This window comes from Dermacentor andersoni, chromosome 10 (assembly GCF_023375885.2).
Source record: "Dermacentor andersoni chromosome 10, qqDerAnde1_hic_scaffold, whole genome shotgun sequence".
In the NCBI taxonomy this organism is placed as follows: Eukaryota; Metazoa; Arthropoda; class Arachnida; order Ixodida; family Ixodidae; genus Dermacentor; species Dermacentor andersoni.
In genome coordinates this window covers 41,585,776-41,610,380 of record NC_092823.1, presented here as the reverse complement: position 1 = coordinate 41,610,380, position 24,605 = coordinate 41,585,776, and the positions used below count along the sequence as shown (strand labels likewise).

Here is a 24,605-nt window from a genome sequence, read left to right as displayed (position 1 = left end):
AAACACAAGTCAGCCGTTATTTCAAATGATTTACTTATAGGTATGTAAGCCAATTTATTCATGCCAGTTTGAGATGGCAGCATTAACAAGACCATTTCGAGATCAGTAGTCGTTAAAGTTTATTGAAGCTTAACATAGTATATTGCTACACACAGTTAAAAAGATCTACACTACAAGTAGTTCCATCCACTGTTATATGTGTTATCTTGCACATGCTAACAGCATCAGAAGTAGAAATTTCTACATCCATTTCCTTGGTTTATTTAAATTCTTTGACCTAAAAGGAGGCATTCATGTGTGATTTTCCAACTCAACGACATATAAAACGCAGGAAACGCTTTTATCAAGCAGGTGCTCAAACAACTTGAATCAAACAGGGCATTTTAGAAAGCCCGTCAAGTTCTGGTGACTGATGGTTGATTTGGGCATCTGATAAATGGTAATGGCTGTCGCAACATTTTAGAAAATTGAAGCACAATGTTGCAGCTACGTACTTCTATCTTTGCAATACAGACAGATATTGCATTTTTCTGAAACATCACCTAACTGACAGTTTAAAAGAGCCAAAGTAGACGCATCGTATTTAGCTTAAGAGTGTACAAGCTTGTTTGCTGAATAGTGCTTTCAGAAAACTCCCATAAATGAGGTAGCAAATGCATGTCATTTGCAATGGATCATGTTTAGTTTCTATAGCATTCCAACAGCAATAAAATGGTCATCAGTGTAGTTGAGAAGACCAAAAAGAAAACAACTTTATTTGCGAAAATATTATGCCAAGACACTACAGGTGTATGTGATTGTGGTTGGTCTGCTCTATCATGCCACACACATGGGTAGCATGTGCACAACAATCTTCATTTACATTTGTTATACATCTAACCACTGCATACCTTCATTTCACATGTACTGGAAAACTGGAGCTGGGCCTGAGTTAAAACTCTGTATCAATCTAATCCCATTACTGGATCACGAAGACTTTAGTTGAAGATAGGCAGGTGGTTACATTTTGCCACAGAGGTGCCAACAGGTGTACTCTCGCAACAATATATGTACATGATCACACATGACCAATGCCGCATGCCTTGCACGACTGATGAAAGCTAGAGCTCCTCTGTAAAGCTCCTCTCTGTAGTGCCCTCGGGCCTTGAGAGTATGTAAATAAATAAACACTACTACTAAAACAAATTGTTTTTAATAGAGCAGCCTTAGCTCATGCAGCACTAAAAAAAATTAAATGTCCATGAGAATGATAGCTGCTATTGCAGGACGCTGTTAAGAATACCTCGCTCTGTTTTAGCTGGCAAAATTCTATAAGGTGTTTACCAACTCACCTGAATGACGTGACCAAAAACGATTGCATTCCCCTCCCTGTCTCCCTGCCAGGCCTGATGACCAAGGAGGAGCGGCGCGTGTATGACTCGATCCCGGTGGCCCACGGCAAGTGGTGGGTGCCGGCGCAGTGGTTCGTCGCGCTGGCCGTCCGTGCCCGCAAGGAAGGACGCATCAAGGATGACATCCTGCTCAAGCACCTGCTCCAGGTGTGGCCACAGCCTTAAACAAAAAACACTGGCCGTGAATGATCGAGCGAGAGAAACTTTTGCCATGCCAAATCCCTAACGCCGGCCTTTCGGGGTACTGCTCTGCCCCCCCTGAACCTCCCCCACCCCAGCTGTGGCACGGGGTGCCCCTCGTCCTCTCCCCCCACCCAGGGCCGGCGTTGGTTTCACGTGTCCTACCTGCCTCTTTGTCCACCACAGCTTGCCATCATGCTTCCCCCCGATGATCATCTGACTGAAGATGTTGCTCTGTGGAGGCTGAGAAAGCGAGAGGGAGAGAGAGAGAGAGAGCAGTGTAAGCAACAACTGCTCAGCTGGTTCCCAGGGATCTCTCTTGAGCGGTGGTGTCCCTGGAAATGGACCTCTGTGGTTCTTGGCCGGCTGCCTCCCGAAGGGCACCATGCCGACGGGAAGATTGTGGCTGGTGATGGGTTGGCGGCACTGCTGGGCTCTCTGGCAGGAACTCTGCTGGCTGTGATTGTTGACGCAGAGACTGCATGAGACAATGAGAGAGATAGAAGAGAAATTTATTCACGGGAAGGCAGAGAGAGAGGAGCGATTCTCACGTAATGCTGCTCTAGCCTGCTACTCTGCAAAGATGGACAGCAAACGGAGAAAAGGAGTGATAATGAGGACAGGCAGGAGGGCATAGCCACTACAATGTCTCAGACTTGTCCACAGCCTTGACTCTAAGCCTGTGTTGTTTCACAAGAATTTAAACAAGAGCATGGATGGCTTCCTTAGGTGATATAATGTCTCGTCAAGGGCTTACCAGGACAGACTCGCAATGGAAAATTTGTGCTACAAAGTAAGCCAATGCCTGGCACTTACTGCACATTTACCTTGCACTGGCATAAAGAGACACATTAATAATAATGGGGCAGATAAAAGTATTATGGATATCACGGTTGTGTGTAGCATAGAAACTTTACTGCTGCACCTAATAGCACAATGGATGGGTCTACTACAATGCTTAAGCAGACCAACTGATACATGTAACAGTATAGTTCTGTACATCGATAGAACAATCAGCCTTTCAATTGGAATAGTAATCTCACATTTGCTTTCCATAATTACAGGTCCTTTTTAAAGTTTCGGACAAAACACTCAAAGGTGCTCCAGCACCATTCTCTAGCTACTCCTTTGATCTGTAAATTTGTTTTCCCGAATGAAAAATGGCAATACACATAGCACCACTTTAATGTCAATCTTGACACCTCAATCAATCCAAGGATACAGAAATGATTCACGCATAAAAAGGACATCCATTATGTGGTTGGCATGCTCACCAGAAATTTATATGTTCCATTTGCATATATACCTGCAGCCACCACCTCTAAATTTTTTGCTAGGCATTGGGAATAGTGCCGAGTTTAACACACTTTAAAGCCTGAATTTTAGCAATGCTGCAACACTGCAGATAGCATGCATTGAATGATAAGCAAAGCAGCCAGCAGAAGTTCTTTCCAGGGAGCTTCCGCAGTTGCCCAGACCGCACTATCCCGGCCACGCCACTCTCGGTGGCGGGCGGTCTCTTTTCCCTCTGAAGTGACCGTCCACCTTCCCAGTTGCGTGCCAGTCACTGATCGCCCTTTTCTCTCTTTCGTCCCCATAGGAGATGCACGAGTTCCGAGGCTGCTGCGGCATGCTGTACAGTTATGACTGGATCAGCATTCCCCTGGTCTACACACAAGTGGTGACGCTGGCCATCTACACCTACTTCCTGGCCACTGTCATGGGCCGCCAGTACCTCAGTTCTTCGAGTGATGAGATTGACCTGTACATCCCAGTCTTCACCATCCTGCAGTTTTTCTTCTACATGGGCTGGTTAAAGGTGACAACATTCGCATGTCATGCCTTAAGTTTTGCCGACTGAAATGCACTACTAAGTTACACACAGGCAAGGAAAAGACGCAGATGACATCCGAGACTCACGCACGTCCACGTGTCATCTGTGTCCTTTCCTTTCATTTTTGTTGCCAGTAGTGCCCCTCATTAAACACGTACTACAACCAACTGGTGCGCCAACCTTGGCTCTTTGTGCCTTACGTGAAAGTTTGGCTATCAGCTAGATTTCAACCATCTTCAGTTTTGACAGGTTTACATGGCCAGTTCGTGGTCAGCACTGGAACCATTAAGTGCTGATATGTAGCGAGTGCGAGGGCAATGTATTGTACAACATGGCCCAACATGCTCTTCATCCTTGCCTGTTTCATCAGCTATGCAGTCCACCTGCTGTGATGGCATGGCAGCTTTGGCATTGCACAGCTAAGCCCCAAGACACGAAATCAAATTCCGGCCGTGGCGGCCACATTTCGATGGGGGCATAAGTGCCTCTGTACCGTGTGCATTGGGCACACATTAAAGAACCCCAGCTGGTCAAAATTAATTCAGAGTTCCCCGCTGCGGTGTGCCTCATTATGATATCATCGTTTTGACAAGTAAAAACCCAAAATTTAATTTAGACATTTGGTGCTGCCACAGTCTCGCATGTATAATCATGTTCTTTCCTTCAGAACACTAACATGCTCAAATCTGCATGTTTTGATGCTGATATCAGTTTGTGCTAAGACCGCTTCATACCAGTAGGTGGCAACACTCCTGATGGATTACATACAACAAAGGAGACAAGGTCAAAGTACCACGTCGCGTGATGGTTACTGGACTTCATTTTTGTTTACAGCATTCCAGCTGTGTACAGTCTATTTGCACAGCACACACAATCCTAAATCAGTTTTTTTGGCTGGCACCAGTTAATACTGTGGCACTCTTTGGCTATATTGTTAGAGTTGTATACTCGAGTCACACAGTATCAGTATGCCCAAATATTGCATGCTCAGACGTGTTATCAGATATACGAAATGGGACTGGATCCATTTGAAAGTGAGCCTATGGCATGTATGAACAGTTGCTTGCTGTACCAGTGCCATCCTCATTTCCAAAAGTGCCACAACACACACAACTTATAATTCCAAATCAATTTTTTTTTTTTTTGACAACTAGGACCATCTGTAGACAAGAACTGTCAGTTGATACAAAATGCGGACTAGCTGACAAACTGTGGTCAATCGGCCACCTGACAAGCGTTAGTCGATTGACCACCGCTTCGGTCATTTTGAATGTCAACAATTAAAAATTGACCCCCAAATGCCTGTGCAGTCTGTACAAGTGGATTTCAGCTTGTACACAACTGTAAACCAGTGAACTTCTCAGATAGAATAACGGATAACTAACTAATGTACCACCAATCCAACATAATTGCAAAATTTTCATCTGGGTCTGAACTGTTGCATACTTATGCCGTGCTTTGCTTTTCCTAAAATTTAAAGCTTCAGTGTGAGCTACCAACTAGCCTAAATTAGTGAAAAGCAAAGTGCAGCACATAGGTAAAGTAGGACTGGAATAGAATGAAACGTATATAATATCATCAACTCTGTGCACTACCACATCGTAGTCATATCACCACAATTTTGTGTACTTCAAGCCTATGTTTCGCCGTACCTATTTTTCTTCATGCTGTAGCATATCAACAGCTTCATTGTGCAACTGATATGTGTCGCAGGTGGCAGAACAACTCATAAACCCATTTGGTGAAGATGACGATGATTTCGAACTGAACTGGTGCCTTGACAGAAACCTGCAGGTGAGTGGGCTCCTTCTCCTTCATATGGCTGTCGCAAGGCTTTCCGTCACTCCATGGCAAAACACATTGGGGTGTTTCGCTTAACTTTGTGCCGCACTGTGAAAGGAAGGCTTTGAAGGGAAATTTTAACAGGAACACCGACACCTTTCTTTGCACTCTGGCGAACGATGCGTCACAACTGCTGCTAGTTTCAGGATTCCTACTAAGTGGACATGCCTTCAGTGCTGGCCATCTTCCAATTCCACAATTTCGATGCATATCCTAAAGTAGCTAATTAAACAAAAGTTTATGAGCAAGTCTTAGTTACTGCTTAGTTATCAGTGATTATCACTCGTTTACTGACGTCCACCACTGGTGGTAATACATTTCCAAAAAGAGAGACGTTAACATCTCCAACGCACTGTCCCAAAAAATATTGGCTCCTCCTACCTGAAGCACATGGGACATAAGTACAACTTTCTTCTGCTTTATGAAGAAAGTGTGGCCAACATAATTCCTGACGCAGATATCTATAGATATCTTAATATTAATACATTAATGAACATTTACCAGCTATCTATCAATGAGCATGATTATCCTGCAGGCTTTCATTCCAAATGTAAGACACTTTGGCAGCTCAAACGCAAATGAGACATTTCTCATCACAGTGAATGCTAACTGACCTCATTGACAGGTGATGCAGCAGGTATACTGTCAAGGAATCGAGTGAATTAGCTCAAAGCACAGTATTTTATGTGCAATTTTATACACCTCGTGCTTAGAACATAAGGCTTAGGCTCACACTTAAGGCTGACTGCCATTTGCATGTGCTGTGACAATGAGCCTTAATGTTCACACACACACACATACATTCTTTTTTCGGCAAGTTTTTTCATCATCGAACCACTGTTACAAGGAGAGCAAGACTCAGAGCAAGAGTGTATACGAAATTTCGCAAATGTTGTTGCTAATTATAAGCGAGCACCAGGGATTTTACTCGAATATATGATGAGTCATATAAATAATCAGTGCACTTGACCCGTACATCAGATTTCGATGACCAATCAATGACAGTGCTCGCCACTATCGTTGCGCTTTGAGTGTTGCTTGTTCTGCAGGGCACAGGTTAAAAAATTTTCATTTTTTACCAGCGCTATCGGTAGTTTTTGTCCTTTACTCTTTACTGTCACTGCAATGTGACAATATTGTATACCTCTTCTCACTCTTCTTATGTTGGTGTTTTCATTGGGGGCCTGCAGGTATCATTTCAAATCGTTGATGACATGCACCAGCGACACCCCCGGTTGGTGCGTGATATCTACTGGGATGAGGCAGAACCGCAGCTTCCTTACACCAAGTCTTCGGTGAACCTCCGCACTCAGCCACACCTGGGTTCAGCCATGACCCTTGAGTGAGTGTTGCCACATCCCTAGCATAGCTTTGCTGTGTTCTCATTTAAAGCTTTTCTCTGGCTTTAGTGGGCTCTTAGGTCATATACAAATTGCTCCAGGAGCAACATAGCAGTTAGCTTGCTTATAGACTGTGAAATTGATGTTTTTGATGAAGTACACTTGAATAGTACAGACACTGATTCTCGGACCTCAAAGCACCTATAAGGAAATTCATAAGTGCACTAGTATACTTCAATAGTGATACGCTGATAGAAAGAAACACAAGGACAAATAACTACGTATTATGTGCTCATGGCACATCAAGCAATGCTCGACTGTTCTGTTACGCGTAGGCCAAAGAAGTACCCATCTCTTCATGCTACATGCTTTTATCATTTCCCTCACACTTCTGGCACACATGTGTGGAACAAAAGCGCAGACATGACGCAACATTTGGAATTCCCTTTCTCTCACTGCAGTGTCGACCCTGAGGAGTCGGAGTTTGTTCCCATGGAGACCATCTTGGAGGAGGACCATGATGAGCACAAGTACACGAGCCCGCCAACATCACCGCCAAATGCGGCAGATGTGCAACCTGTGCCTGGGCCATTCAGTTCCCATTTCAACCATATGCCGCTGCACCTTCAGCCTCAGCCACCAGAGGGTGCACCACTGTCCACCATTTCGAATCACCTGCTTGACAGCCCACTCATCACGTGAGTAGTGACTGCTTCTTGCTGACCATGGTGCAAGATTTGTTTAGGGAAGGAATCTTCCTGCCCACGTCAGCGTGGGCGATCGTGATTGTAAAGGCTTGCATGACAAGAAGTGCAATTTCCTGCAGCAAGCAGCAAACATACCGCGCTGAGGCGACATTGGTTGGCAGACAGCAGTGTAACTTACCGGTGTGCTTTGAGCATGCAATGCACCGCCAAATGTCATCTGCTCACTTAAACATGCGTGCTTCTGCATAGCAGCTACAGAGCTTGTTATCTTGCTCAGTGTCCTCGAGTAGTCAAGCCATGGCCTCCAAGATTACATCAGCATGTGCCAGTGATACTTTGGGGGCTACAGCATAGCTCAGAAGGCCGCTAGGTGCCTGTGATAGTTTGCCATGTCGGGTACACTAGCCTGGAGAGTATGGCGTGTACCTTATTCGTGACATGATTTAGTAGGGGCAGAGAGAGTTGTTTCTCCTAAAGATATCTTGCTTCTTGGTGCAATCTTGCAGCCTGGCACCTCTCTGTTTCAGCATCAAAGAAAACTATATACAGGTTATATGTGATCAAGAAACTGCTAATGAAAGCACTAGGAGCAAATTTTTTCTGCTGTAATGCATTTTTAATGCTCCCAGTACAAGCCTATGAGACCAATAATGAGAAAATAATAAAGAAACTTGGAAGTAGTTCAAAGACTGCATGATGAGCAATGCTGTGAAAGATGATAGGCATAGCATTAAAAGATAGCAACATGGCAGCTAATAGGCACAAGTAGGTAATATTCTGGCTACGAGTAAGAAAAGGATGTGGAGCTGGACAAGTGCTGTAATGCGTAGAAGAGATAGCCAGTGGTCTATTGGAATAAGAGAATATGTGCTTCTGGGAAAGGGAAAAACAATTGATGGTAGCAGGGTATTAGATGGTATGATGAGATTAGAGAATTTCCAGGCGTATGATGGAGTCATCTCACACAGGATATGACTAACTGAAGATTGTTTGGTTGGTAGGGAGGCCTTCATCCTCCAGTAAGAATGCATGAAGTGGGCCAATGATGACAATGAAGCTTTCAGCTGTTCCTGGAGCTATGAAACGTAAGCACAAGAAACTAAATGGCAGGAAAACACAATGCAATGTCTGATATTTTTGCTGGGCTGCAGATTTCCAAAGACTGTTGGGAAGTATTGAGCATGAGCAAGCTGTCAATAATAAACAGTATGTGCAATGTGCCATAAGATGTGCCCTGGTTGTTTTATAATGTGTCCCAATGGCAAGCGAGTCATACTGAGAGAGCCATGCAGCTTAGTAGTGGAAGGCACCGTTTGATGCCACCACAGGAATTTTCGGCTGTGGGAGCAGGCTAAATTTCACTCGTACATAGTGCGTCATGTTCGGGTTGTAGAAGAAAAGCTTTAAGTGCGCCTTTGATTTGATCACAATAAAAAACGTGGCACAGCAGTTTTTCAGCATTGGTAAGACATGACCGAATAAAAGTTGTACAAAAGCCTCCATAGCTACTACTGATCAGTATGCTTCAGTGCCTTCACTCAGCCTCATAGCTTATGGTTGTTTGTGGCCAATAGTTCCCAGCTGTTACCAAGATGTTAAAGGAACAGTGTCGGTATTTCTTGGGCTGCCCATATCTCATAATGTGTCGTATCTTCATAAAGATCAGAATGCTGATATATTAGGCGCTTTCAGTTTTCCCTTTATTGCTCTGTGGTGCAACTTTTACTTTTTGACCTGTTCTACCTCGGTGGCTTTGCAGGACTCGCAACACCTCTGACAACACCACACAGACAGGACTGCGGATTCTAAACACGGGCAGTCGTCTTCTCAACTTCATCATCGGCAGCAGCAATGACAACTTGCCGCAATCACCTAAGGTCAAAGAGCATCCGCTCGTGCCGCACTTTGTGTCACGCCCACAACTGAGCCGGCGCAACGCGCGGACTGTGTCCCTCTGCGAGGGCCTCGACCACCGCAGCCACGAGTTCACGGTCGAGGAACGCCGGTCGCTGCTGCGTGGAGAAGACAGGCCTACCATCAAGGAGTCAGTGCCAAAGTCGGTCATTGTTGACTTGGCAACACCTACCATGACCTTTGAGGAAGCCAAACAGACTGAGGAATCGCAGAACGAGAAGAAAATGGAAGAACAGCCAGAGCCATCGCCGTACGAGCCAAACAGTTCAACCGAAAGCCTGCTGGCCGAAAACAGTCAGTGCAGTGCTGACAGCTACACTCAGCTGTTGCCACCATAATGTGCCGGCAGTAGTCGGCTTGTCGTGCTGGCAGGTTTGTGAGCATGTGGTCAGCTTTGAGGGCAGCGCAACAAAGCAGGTGCCAAATGGGCAGCACCCAAAAATAGTTGAGTGGAGCAACTTCTGCACCGACGTGCTAGCCTGAATCACAAAACTGACAACCACCATGACACAAACCGGCACATGGCCTGCCATGTCAAACATTTTGCACCTGCCAGACATCTGATGCTGAAAAATTTCAAGACACTGCAGCATAACCTGCATGACCTACTGCTGCACAGACACTACATTCTCATCTGCCTCTATCATGCTGTGAGAGCAGTTGTGGCCATGAATCGTTCTTAAAGCATCCCAATGGCCTTGCAATGCAGAGAGAGGTCACACTGGTGATGTTGAAAGCTGGGCACTGAATTGTTGGAATGGGAAAAACTTAATGTCATTCACTTTAAAAAGTGCAGCAAGAGAACATCACCTTCAGCCACGTGTTGTCTGTGTTACATAGTTACATGCAAGCAAGCTGTCGAGGAGACAGAGCAAACATAAAGGCAAATGCTTTTTGATGCACTCCTACAGCCCTTTGCAAAGGGACTAGGCAAAACAAAGTAAGCAAGCAAAACCTCTACTGCGTGCAAATTTCTCACAGCACGTATGATGGAGGCTTTCAGCGTGGCAAGTTAAGTGAGACCCCTGCCCAGGAAGGCTCATCTTATGCACAATGAATTGCTGATAATGAAAAAAAAGGAAAGAAGCTTGCACATGAAGACAGACATGGTGTTAAGTATCTTCAAGTCTCTTAGAAATGAAGAGGCACAGTACATGTGTTCTGGGACAACTCATATGAAAGCATTCTCAGCTTTAATCTGCAAGTGCTTATGAGTACTAACTCATGTGTAAGTGTTCTCAGTGGGCGACGGAAAAGCAAGTAATGCATGTGAAAACTGTTACGCCAGTCCTTCGTGAAGGGTCACATTTCCAGTAAGGTACCAGGGCCACATTTAACGACTCAACCCACCGAAACAGCACTCAGCCCGAGACAAGTCGATCTCGACAAACCTGCTCAGTGAATGACTGTGTGTTAATCTATCGTCGACTTCAAGGAGCAGATCTAATGCGACAGGTCTGCCGGTGATATTTTCGAGCATGTGAAAGCGTGCAGTTGTTTGTGATTATTTAAACTGTGTGGAGACTGTAGTGGACGTGTTGTGACGTGCACTAGCTTGTGACTCAGTTCTCAGAAACCGATTTTTTTTTTCATTCAGTGGAATATTTTATTATCACTGAACATATTGAGAAACATTTTAGTTGCTGCTGAACTTGTTGACACGTTTCCTCCCGAAATGACGCGTCGGCCTTCTGTGTATGTACACGTGATCCTCCTGACATGGGTGTTCCAGTGAACTGTGGCTTGGTTTCACAAACCAACTGTGGACATCACAAACATTGTTTTCATGCTATTTTTCCACAAAGATGCATAATTCAACCATTGTGCCACCTCTGCAACCGGTGAAATCACCGGTGAAATTGACTGAAGCTGCTTCATGTCAATAGGCACGAAGGAGCAAGTGACCATCCATGTTTTGTAAAACTTGACCGTCAAGTTATGCTTGTAAGGAGCATGGTGTGAGGTCGGCGCAACAGCCTGCGCGAGTGAGCTGCGACACTAGTTTTTTGCGTGCAGATGTGAGGGTGATTCAGTCATCAGAAAAGTGTGAGTGGGTGAGTCAGCTTGACCAGCAACATACCTGCACTGATTTGAAGAGCATCCAGTAATCAAAGCCTTTGCAAGTCAATAGCACATCTTTGTCATCTTTGGTATCCTCAAGGCAAGGGAATTGTCAGAGGAGCCACGGTCAATGCTGCAACGCAGCAGACCATCACATAAAATATGGGATGGTGACGTTCCCGTTGGTGTGAGTGGTGAAGCTGTCTGCGCTCATTGGCAGCTTTGAGGTCAGACAGCTCTGGAGCACATCCTCCAACATTTCTCGCAAGTAAACGGCAATGTACTGCTGCAGCATTGCACCAGTTCGTAACTTGCAAGCTTCCAGATGCTGAAGACTTCTCATCATTGAACTTTCATGACATACATTTAGTAGTTGCTTGCAACGTCAAAGGGTGTTAATTTATTTTGGAGCGAGCACCGGCACTCTTTCCCCCATTTACAGGGTCTTGGGTGTTGTCCTCTGTCTTAATTGTTTCCTTTCCTATACCACTGCGGAAGCTGTTAGAGAAGGAAAATAAAGCCGTTTTGGTTGGCAGTTTTAATGCTGCGTAATGTCTCTAGAAACGCGAGGTCACTCATGTGCAGGTGAGAGGTTGACATAGCTCTGGTAAGTTATTTATATGTGAGACACGGGGTGACAAAGTCATTCTGTATGACTAGGTTTTTTCCAAGCTGCTAGCGCAGCGCAGTCTATGATTTGGCAGAAAGACTAGGTAGCGGTGTAACTGCAACAAATAGGCAGTTTGATGTGGGCAGTACGGGCGATGCCTATAATGCATCTCTCTATACGTGTAGATGTTCACGCGAGTTGAACAGACCATGGACATCTGTTTCACAAGTGGGACTTTGTTTCCTGCAAACGAAGTGAAGGGAAAGGGCGTCTCATTTGTTGTCTGACCAATGATGATATGCAGTTTTCAAGAGAGTATCCATGCAACATCATATGTGCTGAGCTTCTTATTTATTTATCTGTTATATGTCAAATTCCGGCACTGTTGTTGTTTCGATGTTTCTGTAGCAGCAAGTTTAACCAAACGAAACCACATGTTTACGAGTGTTGCCAATTTCCGACGACATGCCCAAGACTGTGCACGAATTAAACAGTCGTTCACTGATGTTGCAGGCTGCCAACATTGCCTAGGTTTTGGTAAGCTTTGAATTTTATGCTAGGCTGTAATTGGTCGAGTGGGCCAACAAAACGCGGCAGGTAAAATGTTTTTCAGTTTGTATGGGAATGATTGCTGCTATTACTCCACATTTTCATGGCAACTACACAGTAAAGCCAAGCAGCTGTAGTGATTTCTAGCAGGATATGTTTAAAAAAAGGTTTTTCTATAGTATGTAAACAACTGGCCAAAAATTTGCCATCCTCAAAAAATATATATTTTCATTCTCACAGGATCAAGGGCTGTCACAACACCTTCCCTTGCTTCATCCACTGTGCTTAGGGCAATCCTTTGACATCAAGTAGGGTTGTAGCAGGGGATTGCCAGAGTTCTTTTATCATGAAATGTTACAAAGGTCACAGAGGATATGTAAAGGTTATGAACGATACAAAATAATGCAGCGGTACACAAATGATATGAAAATATCTGCAGCGCACATGAACACGGACATCGAAATTGGACAGGATTAGCATGGTGTAAGCATTAGGCTTACAAGTGCAAATTTATTTTCCTGCAAATAGGTGTAACTACGCAATACGTTAGTACGGCCACATAGGAGAAACCAACAGAATGACACTATGGAGTTGTAATCCAAAAGACGCACACAAGACATCATGGATACTACGGGGAATAAATTCGTGTTCACACTGCTTGTTGACACAAACGACGAAAAAAAATAAAGAGCTGTCATTTGTGCCATTTCATGCTAAAAGAACAACACGCCACTAGCTATCCGATCCTACATTATGGCACAACCAGAACTAACATTTGCCCCAGCAGAGCCATATGGTTTACTTTCACAGAAGCCTCGTGACTGTGCTCAAGTCGATATCCACAGTAGTTCAAGTGTTGTCCCTTCTGTTCATTTGAAAAGCTGCTTGTTGCATTTGTAATGGTAAACATTTCGCCTGAAGAAGCTGCAGCTCCAGACGGGGTTGCATCGTGTGGTGACTTCCGTGACTCTCGACATTTCCGTTCTTTCCTTGTTTTTATGTTCCTGTTTAAATGGAATCTTTTCATTGTTCACTACGGATCTTTTACATCCGACTTGCCGATTAGTGAAATGACAAAGATGCAGATGTGGGGCTTTCTGTGAAAGCTTATAATATACTGAGACACCTGAGCAGTTCTCGCTTTTGCCCGTTGATTTTATGCGACTGCATCTATTATTGTGGTTTCTAGCACATGCCCACGTGCATGTCGCAAAGACACTTCTCCGAGCCTTTGTGTACACTTTCAGCACGCCACGGCGTTGCTGAGCGATATCTGATGTTCTTTAGTTGCGCTGCGTTCAGCAACTTCGGCAGTTACTCTTTGCAGGAAAAGTTGCCGGCTGTAGAAGCTCGCAACAAGTGAAACCTGCATCACTAAACTGTTGCCTTGCTGAAATAAATTTCCTGAAAGCCTCACTATCTCTGGTTGTCATGACTGCTTCACTGCTGTGTGGTCTGCTGCGCCTGACATTACAGTGGCCCTGTTACCCTCATGAAAGAAAAGGACATCTTTGCAAACTTCCTGGAAACTGTTCGCAACGTTAACCACCTGTCAACCAGCATTGGTAATCTTTTTGCTGGACAAAGTCTTTTTGCTGGACAATGTCACCAGGTTGCATCCCAATAGAATCCATCTTTAGCGAAAAGTGAATAAGTGACAATGATTGCTTGCTCAGGATGTTGTCTTTTTTTATGTTTTAGTTGTTCCTAGACAACTTCCTTGTTATTTTGTAAGCTATAGCTTTAGATCATGTTCGGCAGCAGCAAGTCAATGGTCAGAATATGAAAAGGGAAAATAACTCACTTTCTTACAAAATATTAGATCTCAAGATTATGCTTCGCTAAAAAAAATGCAACTTTAATGAATCCAGATGGCTAGCTAATAAGGTCTTGTGACACCTTTAGAAGTAGAAACAAACAGATGCCTGTATATCCCCCTTGGGATAAAATGCAGCTGGGGTACTGAACCTACCAGCAAATCTCCTCACAGATTTTACCAGGACAATTTACTCGCTAATTTACATTACTAAAAAGAAGTTGAGAAGATTCCGTAAAGGCAGAGTTCAAGTTGACTAAAAACTCACTAAATATAGCAACTTTCTCACAAAGTCATCAAGACTGGTGTCAAGATGTGAAATATTTCTCTACCCTTCCAAGCAGCAGCCGTAGCAGTGTTTAAGACTAAGCTGGTTCAGACCCTTCGACTTTTCCACAAATCACTGACAGACCTTCTCGGCCATGTCAACATTGTTTATGTGAAAAAAAAATGCAAATAAAACAATACATCATGTACTAACCATAACAAATAAAAGCACATGTTTTTATGTCGTGGAAGCGACGGGCATGTACCGAACGACATGAGATGAAGAAACGTCAAAGACAAAAAGAGATTATTTATTAGAAAAGTTTAAAGAAATAGTTCAAAGTAATAAACAAATAACTGTTTAAAGAAATAAGCAGAACCCAGCAGTGGTAATTACAGTACTGAGAGCACAGCCGGCAACTGTCATATGGGAGGACAAGCTGCAGGCAAATTTAACCTTGCAAAAGCCACCAGCAATTTTTATTTATTTATTTCAAGTACCTGAAGCGCCCGAAGGCATTATTGCAGGGGGGAATATACAGTGTACATAAGCTCGACAAAATACAGAACTGGTCAACCAAAAAATAACACAACAATAGAAAAATTCACGCCACTATATGCTCAGCAGAAATGCTCTGAATGATGCTTCAGTGTGACAATCAGCAATTTCCTGCGGTAGCTGATTCCACTGTGATATTGTGTGTGGAAAAAATGAATGCTTGAAGACGTTTGTTCTACAAATGAGTTCTCTTATTATTAAATAGTGGTCACTTCTGTGAGATAAGAAATGAGGAGATAAAAGGTAAGTTTCTCTATATATTTTAACCAGGCCGAAATAAATTTTAAAAAGCATTTCCAACCTCATGTTTTTTCTGCGTGTGCTTAATAATTCCCACCCCAAGTTGTCCTTAAGTGCTGTAATACTAGAAGTAAAGTCATTGTTATTACAGACAAAACGGGCTGCGCGGTTTTGTACATGCTCGAGCATATTAGACAGAGTTTTGGTTTGCGGGTCCCAGGCCATGCAGGCATACCCTAATATGGGTCTTACGTTCGAAAAATAAAGTAGTTCTTTAATTTTGGGAGGAGCTAGCCGGAAGTTGCGTTTAACAAAATTTAGCATTTTACAGGCTTTCGCTGTAACATATTCAGCGTGCTTAGTCCAAGTTAAATTCGATGAGAAATAAACACCAAGATACTTATACTGAGTTACTCGCAATAGCTGGACATTGTCTAATGTATAATGAAATAGATGTGGATTTTGTTTACGTGTAAAGGACACGTACTGACACTTACTGGGGTTTAAAGACATTTGCCACCTAACACACCAGCGTGTTATACAGTCCAAATTGCGTTGCAAACAGTCGTGGTCAGTGGCAGACCTAATGCAGTGATAAATCACACAATCATCCGCATACAGACGCACTTTGCATGACACAACCTGAGCAATGTCATTGATGTAGGCCAAAAACAGCAATGGCCCTAAAACAGATCCCTGGGGAACTCCCGATGTAACATCAACATAATCAGATTGTGAGCCATTAACTACAACACGTTGCATGCGTTCTTGTAGATAACATTTAATCCAATCAAGCAATGAAGGAGAGATACCGAGGGATGATAGCTTATACAACAGTAAAACATGGGGAACAGAATCAAATGCCTTTCTAAAATCTAGAAATATACAGTCAGTCTGTATACCGAGATCGAATACAGACTGACAGATTGCTCTACCTAAGCGCCACTTCCAAAGGGTGGCGGAGTCTGGTGCCTCTTTTGATATGTAGGCTGTTCGACTGACTCAGACTGATGCTTTGAAATCGTTATTTCTGAAAATTATTCAGTGCTTTTATCCCTGTCCATACGCTCCTCGGTAAATGAAATGCAAACACCCCGCTGCTTCTACCAAGCCTACATGTCAGGAGCCAAGCCATCTCTTGGCATGTACTTAAATACTGCCTCCAACGTGTTAACTATGCCTGGTTCCACCTCCTGTACCACGTCTTGTTCAATGTGAAAACAGTGCCCTTTCCTTTTTTTTTTTCCGTAACCTGAAGCATCGGGCCGATCACCTTACCCCTCCTACAGTGCTGATGTGGCCCTCCCCCACTTCTTTATGGACCTCACGGTAAAAAAGAACATTGCTCTGATGTGTAACAAGGTGTAGTTAGGATATTGGAGGCAATTTTTAAGACTGGGTTGGTGTAAGTTACGAGGGGGGGGCACGACAGAGGAGCTGGCTCGCTCGAGACCTGTGCAGCAGTTTCTTTTGCAACAGGACTAGATTTACAGATCAAAGAAATGAAAAGACTAAGTGTGAAAGAACAATTTCATACGTGCAGCACTGACTGGCCCCATTCTTGTACTCAAACTGTCCCTCACCCCCAGAGTTCTCCACACTTAAGGCTTTGAAACGACGTGTGCACAAGGATTTTTTGTTGGAACAAATTCTTTGCAAACATAGGTGTGTGTGGAGGTTTGCACAAAGAGTATATTGTGAGGAGGTGGCGAGGGTGTAGGGAGGGGGTGCAGGGAGAACCCGCCAGCTGTGCCCCTGCCTGCTTTCCCGCATCTCAACATCTTACCTCTCATTATAGTTCCACACCAGCCCCCTTATGAAATTTTCTAGGCATCTCAAACGGTGCTGCTACTTCAGCATAAATTAGAAAGTAGGCAAGTTGAGCTTCTTATGCAATGCCTCATGCAAGTGACACGTTCCTAATTAGCTGTCCTTCACAATCATTTAATATATTTAATGGGAGACCGCAGAACATGAGGCAAGATTTATGGGTTATGAGTTTAGCAGGTATTAATGATTTCCCACAGGCCTATATGCTTGCAGGTCTGTTGACATTTGAAATATTGCAAATCAATGATTGCCCTGCAAATCACCCTTGCATACACGCACTATAACAATAACACAGTTGTTCCTTACAAGTCATTCTTCCCATGGCACACTGGCATAAAACTAATGTTGTAGAAACAGAACCTGATATGTTATCTGACATGTTCTTCATCTGACTCCAAAAGGAAACTGTCCTAGTCCTACACCTTTTCAGTTGTGCAGACGCGATAAGGTTGCTAACAGATGTAAAACTTCTTAAATAACAGAAAGCGTGAGTTCCGAAAACAAGTTATGGATGTCAGAAGGGTTCACACAGCCAAACTTTCAGTTTCTTTTCACGTCTAACAGATGGACAAAAAATAATAATAAGTAAAATTTGTGGGTTAGAATTCTGGCACTGTAGCCCCATGGAGAAAAATGCTAGCCATTACATAGTATTATGTATGTATTAGCCATCAGTGATGCCTACGGTGGCAACTCCATGCTACCAATTTCGACACCAGCTCCTTCTGAAATGACCAATTTTGAAAGCATCTACCAACTGTGACAGAAGAGTGCTCATTTATCTAAGCGTTCCAGTTGAACAATAAATATACATACAGTCATTGTCATTCGCAAGAGATGTTCACAGCAGTTTTCGAACATTTTCTCCGACATTTCGCCGTATCGAACAATTATTCAGGAACGGTGGACATCGTGCTTGCTCAGCAAGAATGCACGGGTCACGAGTTGCTTAAGCGACTGCGCGTCAAACTGAACGGCTGCAGTGGTGTTAGCATGGCACATCTAATATACTGTCGTATTGTTCACATCAATCTCCTTCCGTCAAAGCCAACGGATAACAATTGGTTCGGCATTAACGCAAGTTCTGACTGACCGTGAACAACGTACGTTTTCGTGTCTGAAAAACGTGCTCTTCACTCGGCATTGTCTTTCTCCGCTACTCATTTAATGAAGCAAACATAGCCCTGGGAGCATTCGTTGCAGATTGCTTGTTCGGTGTTTGACCGGTTACGCCACTCGCCTAGACACGCCAAGAAGCTAAACCCGTGCACTTCCCGGCACAAACTTCACAGGTGCTACAGCAAACTTACAAGACTCTGCTTGCGTTTCATCCAACGGAATGACCCACTTCGTTTTGAGGATTGACCTGCCTGGCATAAGGCGGCAAGCAGTGCGCTAAGCTCGGTACCGTGCACACCGGCTCGTTGGTCTAGGGGTATGATTCTCGCTTAGGGTGCGAGAGGTCCCGGGTTCAAATCCCGGACGAGCCCGTTACTTTTTAGTTTTATTCTGCAATTCCACATAAAGTGCAGTGAGAGTAATCAGTAACACTTTATGAGAAATCAAACTTTTTTGTGTCCTCTCTACTATCAAACCGACGTTTACAAACAGCAGGCAACCGGTTTGCATGGAAAACCTGCTTGGGAAACACCACTACCATGGTGGCTCGTTGGTCTAGGGGTATGATTCTCGCTTCGGGTGCGAGAGGTCCCGGGTTCAAATCCCGGACGAGCCCATAATTTTTTTTAATTTTTATTTTGAAGATTCGCGGCGGTGTGAATAACACAAATCAAGTTTCATTGGTGAAAGACATTCCAAGATTCGAGGGAGAGAAATCACTTTATTTGCACCCGTCAGGGAGTATGGATGATCGGGGTGAGACGCAGCTCCTCCTTTCACCGTCGACCTCCACCCCCAGGACGTCGGCCGGAATTAGTTGGCTTCCGGCGGCAGCCTGGGCTTGACCGATGATTTGTTTTTGGGCTTGTTCTTCCTGGCTCTTCCCATGACTCTTCATTTCCATGTAGACCGTTTAGTGCTGGACAAGCCCAGATCATGTGATTTAGGGTCGCTATGCCTTCACAGGTTTTGCATTTGGAAGAGTGCACCTCAGCTCGCCTCTGTCGCCCACTACTACTGCAGCGTAGTGCCCTTCTGGGTTCTCTGCCGCATCTGTGTACACTACCCCTTGTTTTTGGAGGAGGGAGCTTTGGAGCCTTTGGACACTGCTTCTCCTGCGTTTCTCGTTGTGTATGGGGTGCATGTTTCTTGGGAGGGGGGTATTCTTAACCTGTTGGTCATTTCTTTGGGGATGGTGGTTATCCCCTCTCGCGATTCTGGGCTCTGGTAGCCCAGTTTCCTAAGGATGGATCTGCCCGTTTTGCTGCCAGGTAATCTGACATATTGTGCCGTGAGTTTCGCCTCACACATTTCCTGTAGAGTGTTTGACACTCCTAGGTTGAGGATCCTAGGTTTTGACACCTTTCCTGATGAGGATGTCTACCTTGTCTCTCTCTGCTTTAGCTGTCTTTAAGTACGGGATAGCGTGGGTGATTCGGCTAATGATGAAAGAGTGGACAAGCCTAAGTAGGTTCGCCTCCTTCATCCCCGCAATTTTGTTTGCTATCCTCTTGAGAAGCCTGTAAGTTTGGTTGGTCGTGGCTTCTAGTCTGTTTATCGTTTCGGTGTTTCTCCCATTTTCTTGTATCCACATACCTAGTATCCTGAGCTTGTCCAACCTTGGGACCGGGGTGTTGTTGACCAGGAGCAGGATAATGACCTGCTGCTTGCTCATGATTAGCATCTCAGATTTTTCCGGCGAGCATTTTAGCCCTATGGGTCAAAGCTTTCCGTTTCTCAGATTACCCTTTGTAGGATGTCTTCTATTTGGCCTTCACTCCCGCCTCTGTCGACCCAAAGGGTGAGGTCGTCAGCGTAGAGATTGTGGCAGAGGCCCTCTAGCTTTCTGGGCCTCTCTGGCAGCCCGATCATTGCAATGTTAAAAAGGGTAGGGGATAGCACCGATCCCTGCGGTGTTCCCTTGTTGCCTAGCTTAATGTTTTCTCTTATTGTGCCCCCAATTTCTATGTTCACCGTTCGGTCCGTGAGGAAGCTCTGGATATAATTGTATAGCTTGCTTCCTACATTTAGGTGATTGAGGTGTGACAGGATCGCTTTGCGTTTGACGTTGTCAAACGCTTTGCTGACGTCCAGTCCCACTATGACTCTCGAGTCACTAGTCTTCTTTTCCAATATTTGTTCTTTGAATTGTAGCATGACGTCGTTTGTGGATAGTTATTGTCTGAATCCAACAGTAAGAATTCGATGCCACGACCGATCGATTGATTCGTTGAAGTTCACCCCCACCGTCGGCGTCCGAGACGCACCGTCCGAGACGGTCTGCACAGGTGGCTCAATGGGTGACTTAGGTTCGAAGGACAAAGACGCTGCAGTAACGAACAAAAACTTGTATTTACAGATAAAATTACAAAGTTCGGTTACAAGGTTGCATAGTTTCAACAGTACGACGGTTACAAATAGCTACACTGGTTTGCACCACATAGGGCAACCCTATTTCGGCAGAGCCGATGGTGCTTAGCACCGAAGTCAGGTCCAGAACCCCCGATCGGAGCGCTGCGGCCAACTTTAACCAACAATAAGCAATTTTTTTTCTGAACGAGCCCCTATATAGCATGCCGGGCGTCTTCGTTCTGCTTATGTCACTGAAAAAAAATGACCCAAGCAGTCGAGTGACTATTAATTTCATCATGGGTGGGTGTTTCCTCACCGTTGCTCACGGAAGGCCGATGCATCTCGATACTGGATGTCAACTCTCAGCGGTGGAGGCACATCTGGACGATTGCGTAAGCGACCGATGGTTGGAGGAAGCAGTTAGGTCAGCACAACAGGCTGAACACTGTGTGAATTCACGACAAACACGAACTGATGTGGTAGCTATGCAGTGGCGAGAAAAATGGGTTCAAATGTGAGTTCACGAATGGAGTCATACCAACGTTCAAACCGACGATTTAAACCATGATTCAAATAAATCTAGGTCACGTGACCATGTCACGTGCCAATAAAACCGGTCGTGTTTTGGTTTCGCTTTTTTATACCGGTGTTACACGGCCACTTTCGATCGCGACCAAGCCGGATCGAAATTCTGGACCGCAATAGCATGCTTACCTCCAGTACCATGTGCAAAGAAGCGAATCGCAACCGAGAAATTCGATCACGATTGGCCGCGATCGCGATTTAAAGTGCACCGTGTGTGTGACACGTTAAAGGGATATTTCTATCAGATGTCATGGATGGCAGGCCACGGCCACTGGAGAAAAAAAAAAGAAGGTGCGGCCTGCTGCGTCGGGTGGGCTGCAGGAGAGCGAACCTGACAGCCGTAGTTGTGTTCTCGTTCGCTTGGCTGGGCCGAACGGCGCCAGAGGGTGGCAGCCCAAGCGAAATTGACCGAGGGCCGACCACCATAAGGCCGACCATAGAGTTATAATGGTTATAAGGCCGACCATCGGGACGAGATGTTCATTTGAGGGATCGCCAGCCGTTTGTGCGCAGGCGCGAGTAAGAGCGAGCGCGCGAGAGAAAATTTGCGGGATTTTGCTCCTTGGATGGATGACTCTTCCTAGGCACTACGGAGGAGGTTTCTTGTAGGCGTTTGTCCCTAGGCGTGCCGGCATTGCGGAGTGCAGTCGAGTTTGTTTACGCTCGGACGCTGGCTGCCGGCGCGATAAAACAGGTGAAGCAGCGGGCTAAGTCAGTCGTGGCGGATCACAGCTTTCTCGCGCCTTACGGCCTTGTAAATGACATCACATATGTTTATGTGGGAGCAGTAGCGACCGTAGTAGAGCCCAGGCCACATATATTGAAAATCTAGAAGGCAGAGCAGTGGCTGAAAGGCCGCCGGTGACGATGACTGATTCAGCACCAGCGCCGCAGGCGCGAGGAAGTCTGTCCGACGTACCTTCGTGGCAGAGTTCGGACTGGTACGTGTTGCAGAAGTCGCGGGGCGCGGTAGCGCTGAACTTAGCGTCACAAGTTGGCGGCTGGACGTAAATTAGATTTATTCAATCGTGTTTTTGACTAACTGTAACAACGTGTCATCATTTCGCATTAATGGCGGCGCCTCCCTGGGACACGGGGCAACGGGGACACCAAAGATAGAACGCAACCCGGACTGGTCAGCGGGTTGGGGCTCGCCAAGGCCTGCGCGTGCCAGGGGTGTCCGCCCAATTTTTTATGCGAGCAACCCCTGGCACGCTTCGGCCTCCGTGGCCCCAATTAACCCACGGGCCGCCCTGCTTCCAGCTTTCATCCCCCCGCTACCCCTTGGGTGCCCTGGAGATCCTAAATTTGCTAAATTTCTTCCATAACAACGGTTTCACTCCAGAAACAGCATCGAACCAGAAACTGAAATTGTTCTTCTGTGGCAAAGCTCCTTTCCCATGACAGAATTTCATATGGTTTTTTCATCTCTGCGCATGTACGCTATACGCATTGCAATGTACCAATGTACTGTTTCATACTACACAAATGCGCGCCGTTTCATTTTTCGTCCTTTCCTTCATTATGTAGCGCTTTTTCCTAGCGGTTTTTTCATGTTTGTACGTTTCCTTTAACATTGGTCTATCACGCAGTTAACAAACTTCTTATTTCTATAGTTACTTATTCTCACTGTTGTGGACAAGTTATTGCTGCATTACTATTACTATTACTATTTGTTTGTGGTTTGAATGTTGCCATGCCAAAAGTGTTCTATTTCTTCTGTTTTGTACTCCGGGGAGCAGGGCCGGAACCAGTCAAGCTGACTTGTCAGCTTCTTTTCCCGCACTCCCTCACTTCATGAGTGAAATAAAGATTATTATTATTATTATTATTATTATTATTATTATTATTATTATTATTATTATTATTATTATTATTATTATCATCCTCATCATCATCTTGTGCCGCCTGCTTTATATTAACCTCAGGTGCTCTCCTGAGGCCTCCGTTTGGCGGTTACATATGTTCCCTCCTGGAGCCGTGCTTTTAAAAAATCCAATCTATCGTCGCGACGAAAAAAGCGACCCGCGACTTACACAACCCCTTGCCCCTTCAGTAAGAACCTTGCTCTTTCATAAACAGCGATCACTAAATTGGGCGTCCGTGCCCACTGCCTCACCGCGCGGGCAGCCAGCGGCAGAGCGTAAACTCGATCGCACTCCGCAATTACCGCAATGTTGGCATGTCTAGGGGACAAACGCATGCAACACGCGCTTACAAACCTCCTCCGTAGTGCCTAGACACAGCAGCAAACGCTCCCAGATTTTCTCTCACACGCCCGCTATTACTCACGCCTGCGCACAAACGGCTGGCGATCCCTCTAATGAACGTGTCTGCTGTCGACGAATGTAAAACGGCGCGCGACAGATGGCGCTACGGTTTCTTTCGCTCAACGCAAATGCGCACGCCATGCGCGCTGTTGCGTACTCCAGGGTAGCGTATCGTACTGCTGCCGAGTTGTAGCGACGCCTTCCTATCGAATCTCGACCGACGTTACTATTGGGTAGCGTGGCGTTGTCGGCGGGCTACAGGCATCCGGTAGACTATGGCGACCAAGCAAGGGCGAGACGATTTCTAGTGCGAAACTTGCACGGTTTATTGAAAGGTTGATGAAAGATGATGAGAAGAGAATGAAGTGTTCTTAAAAAGGTACATTTCGGAGCCCCTTAAATAGGCTCTCTACAATCGTGGGAGGGATCTTGCTTCCGTCGACGTCACGTTACCGGCACAGAACGCCTGCTGCAAGGAGGAGGCCGTCCCGCCTCCTGGAATTGTAGACTCTTGTCCGTCTCTTTTGCGCGTTGCTGGTTCGTGGAAGTTCTCCTGTAGAGTTTGACCGTTCGAAGAAAGGGTCACTCTAAAGTCGCACACACACACACACAGAAAAGAGGCCTGTAAACACTGCGGGGCTTCCGCCAGACCGGCAGACACTCGAAATGGTCATGGCGAATTAGGAAGTCAAGCTTAATTTCGACCAGGCCTGGTGGGTGAAGGTCGGGTGAGAGAAAGTCCTTTCTGCACGAGGTGCGGGACGATAACCGTGGCAGAAGTCACGCCTCATTTCGACGAAGAATGGTGAGAGAAGGTCGGGTGAAATTCTTTTCTGCACGTGGTGCCAGACGCCAACCGTAACAGCATCTCCGGCGGGGGAGGAAGATCCCGACGCGTAGGGGCCAGCAGCCGCTGTGCGAGGGATCGGCGTTTCAGCAGCAGAATTCCCCTTAGAGGTGACGAACCCTTAGTTCGTAGCTGGTAGATTCCTGGGAGTTGTCATCAGTCCTCGTGGCGCTCTTGTGACTTTTCTCCCTGGTCCGGTCCGGTAAAATTGGTCTTGCAAGCAGGCCTCGCAACTTTTCGTCTCCTGCGTGGGCAAGCAATCACCCCAGAACAGTGCCGGACCCACAACCAC

The 24,605-nt window shown here is 45.4% G+C and overlaps 2 protein-coding genes and 2 non-coding genes across 4 annotated transcripts in view; 3 read left to right on the top strand and 1 right to left on the bottom strand.

Annotated features, from left to right (window-relative positions):
- LOC126546268 (bestrophin-4-like) overlaps positions 1–13,844 on the top strand; it is a 30,231-nt gene extending 16,387 nt beyond the window's left edge. The window contains exons 5-10 of the mRNA XM_050194421.3: positions 1,384–1,538; positions 3,172–3,390; positions 5,119–5,199; positions 6,438–6,589; positions 7,049–7,285; positions 9,054–13,844. Coding sequence (XP_050050378.1) covers positions 1,384–1,538; positions 3,172–3,390; positions 5,119–5,199; positions 6,438–6,589; positions 7,049–7,285; positions 9,054–9,546 — 1,337 coding nt within the window. The 3' untranslated portion in view covers positions 9,547–13,844. The remainder of the gene's footprint in view (positions 1–1,383; positions 1,539–3,171; positions 3,391–5,118; positions 5,200–6,437; positions 6,590–7,048; positions 7,286–9,053) is intronic.
- Positions 1,464–19,531, bottom strand: LOC129380620 (uncharacterized). Its single transcript, XM_055062186.2, has 4 exons — positions 18,451–19,531; positions 1,919–2,049; positions 1,737–1,814; positions 1,464–1,551 (listed from the first exon to the last, which is right to left on the bottom strand). Exons 1-4 carry the CDS (start codon positions 18,515–18,517, stop codon positions 1,522–1,524), a joined length of 306 nt encoding a protein of 101 aa, XP_054918161.1. The 5' UTR covers positions 18,518–19,531; the 3' UTR covers positions 1,464–1,521.
- On the top strand, positions 18,559–18,630 carry TRNAP-AGG (transfer RNA proline (anticodon AGG)). Its single transcript has one exon. It is a non-coding gene; the product is annotated as a tRNA-Pro (tRNA).
- Positions 18,804–18,875, top strand: TRNAP-CGG (transfer RNA proline (anticodon CGG)). Its single transcript has one exon. It is a non-coding gene; the product is annotated as a tRNA-Pro (tRNA).
- Positions 19,532–24,605: the final 5,074 nt, after the last annotated feature.

Bases quoted from the DNA above. Each gene is read 5' to 3' on its own strand.
- LOC129380620 (XM_055062186.2), bottom strand. From the start codon at position 18,517: ATGCCAGGCAGGTCAATCCTCAAAACGAAGTGGGTCATTCCGTTGGAT. The intron at 1,815-1,918 runs GTCCATTTCCAG...TCGCTTTCTCAG, and splicing joins GCCGGCCAAGAACCACAGAG to CCTCCACAGAGCAACATCTT. The intron at 1,552-1,736 runs GTAGGACACGTG...TTTTTGTTTAAG, and splicing joins TGTGGTGGACAAAGAGGCAG to GCTGTGGCCACACCTGGAGC.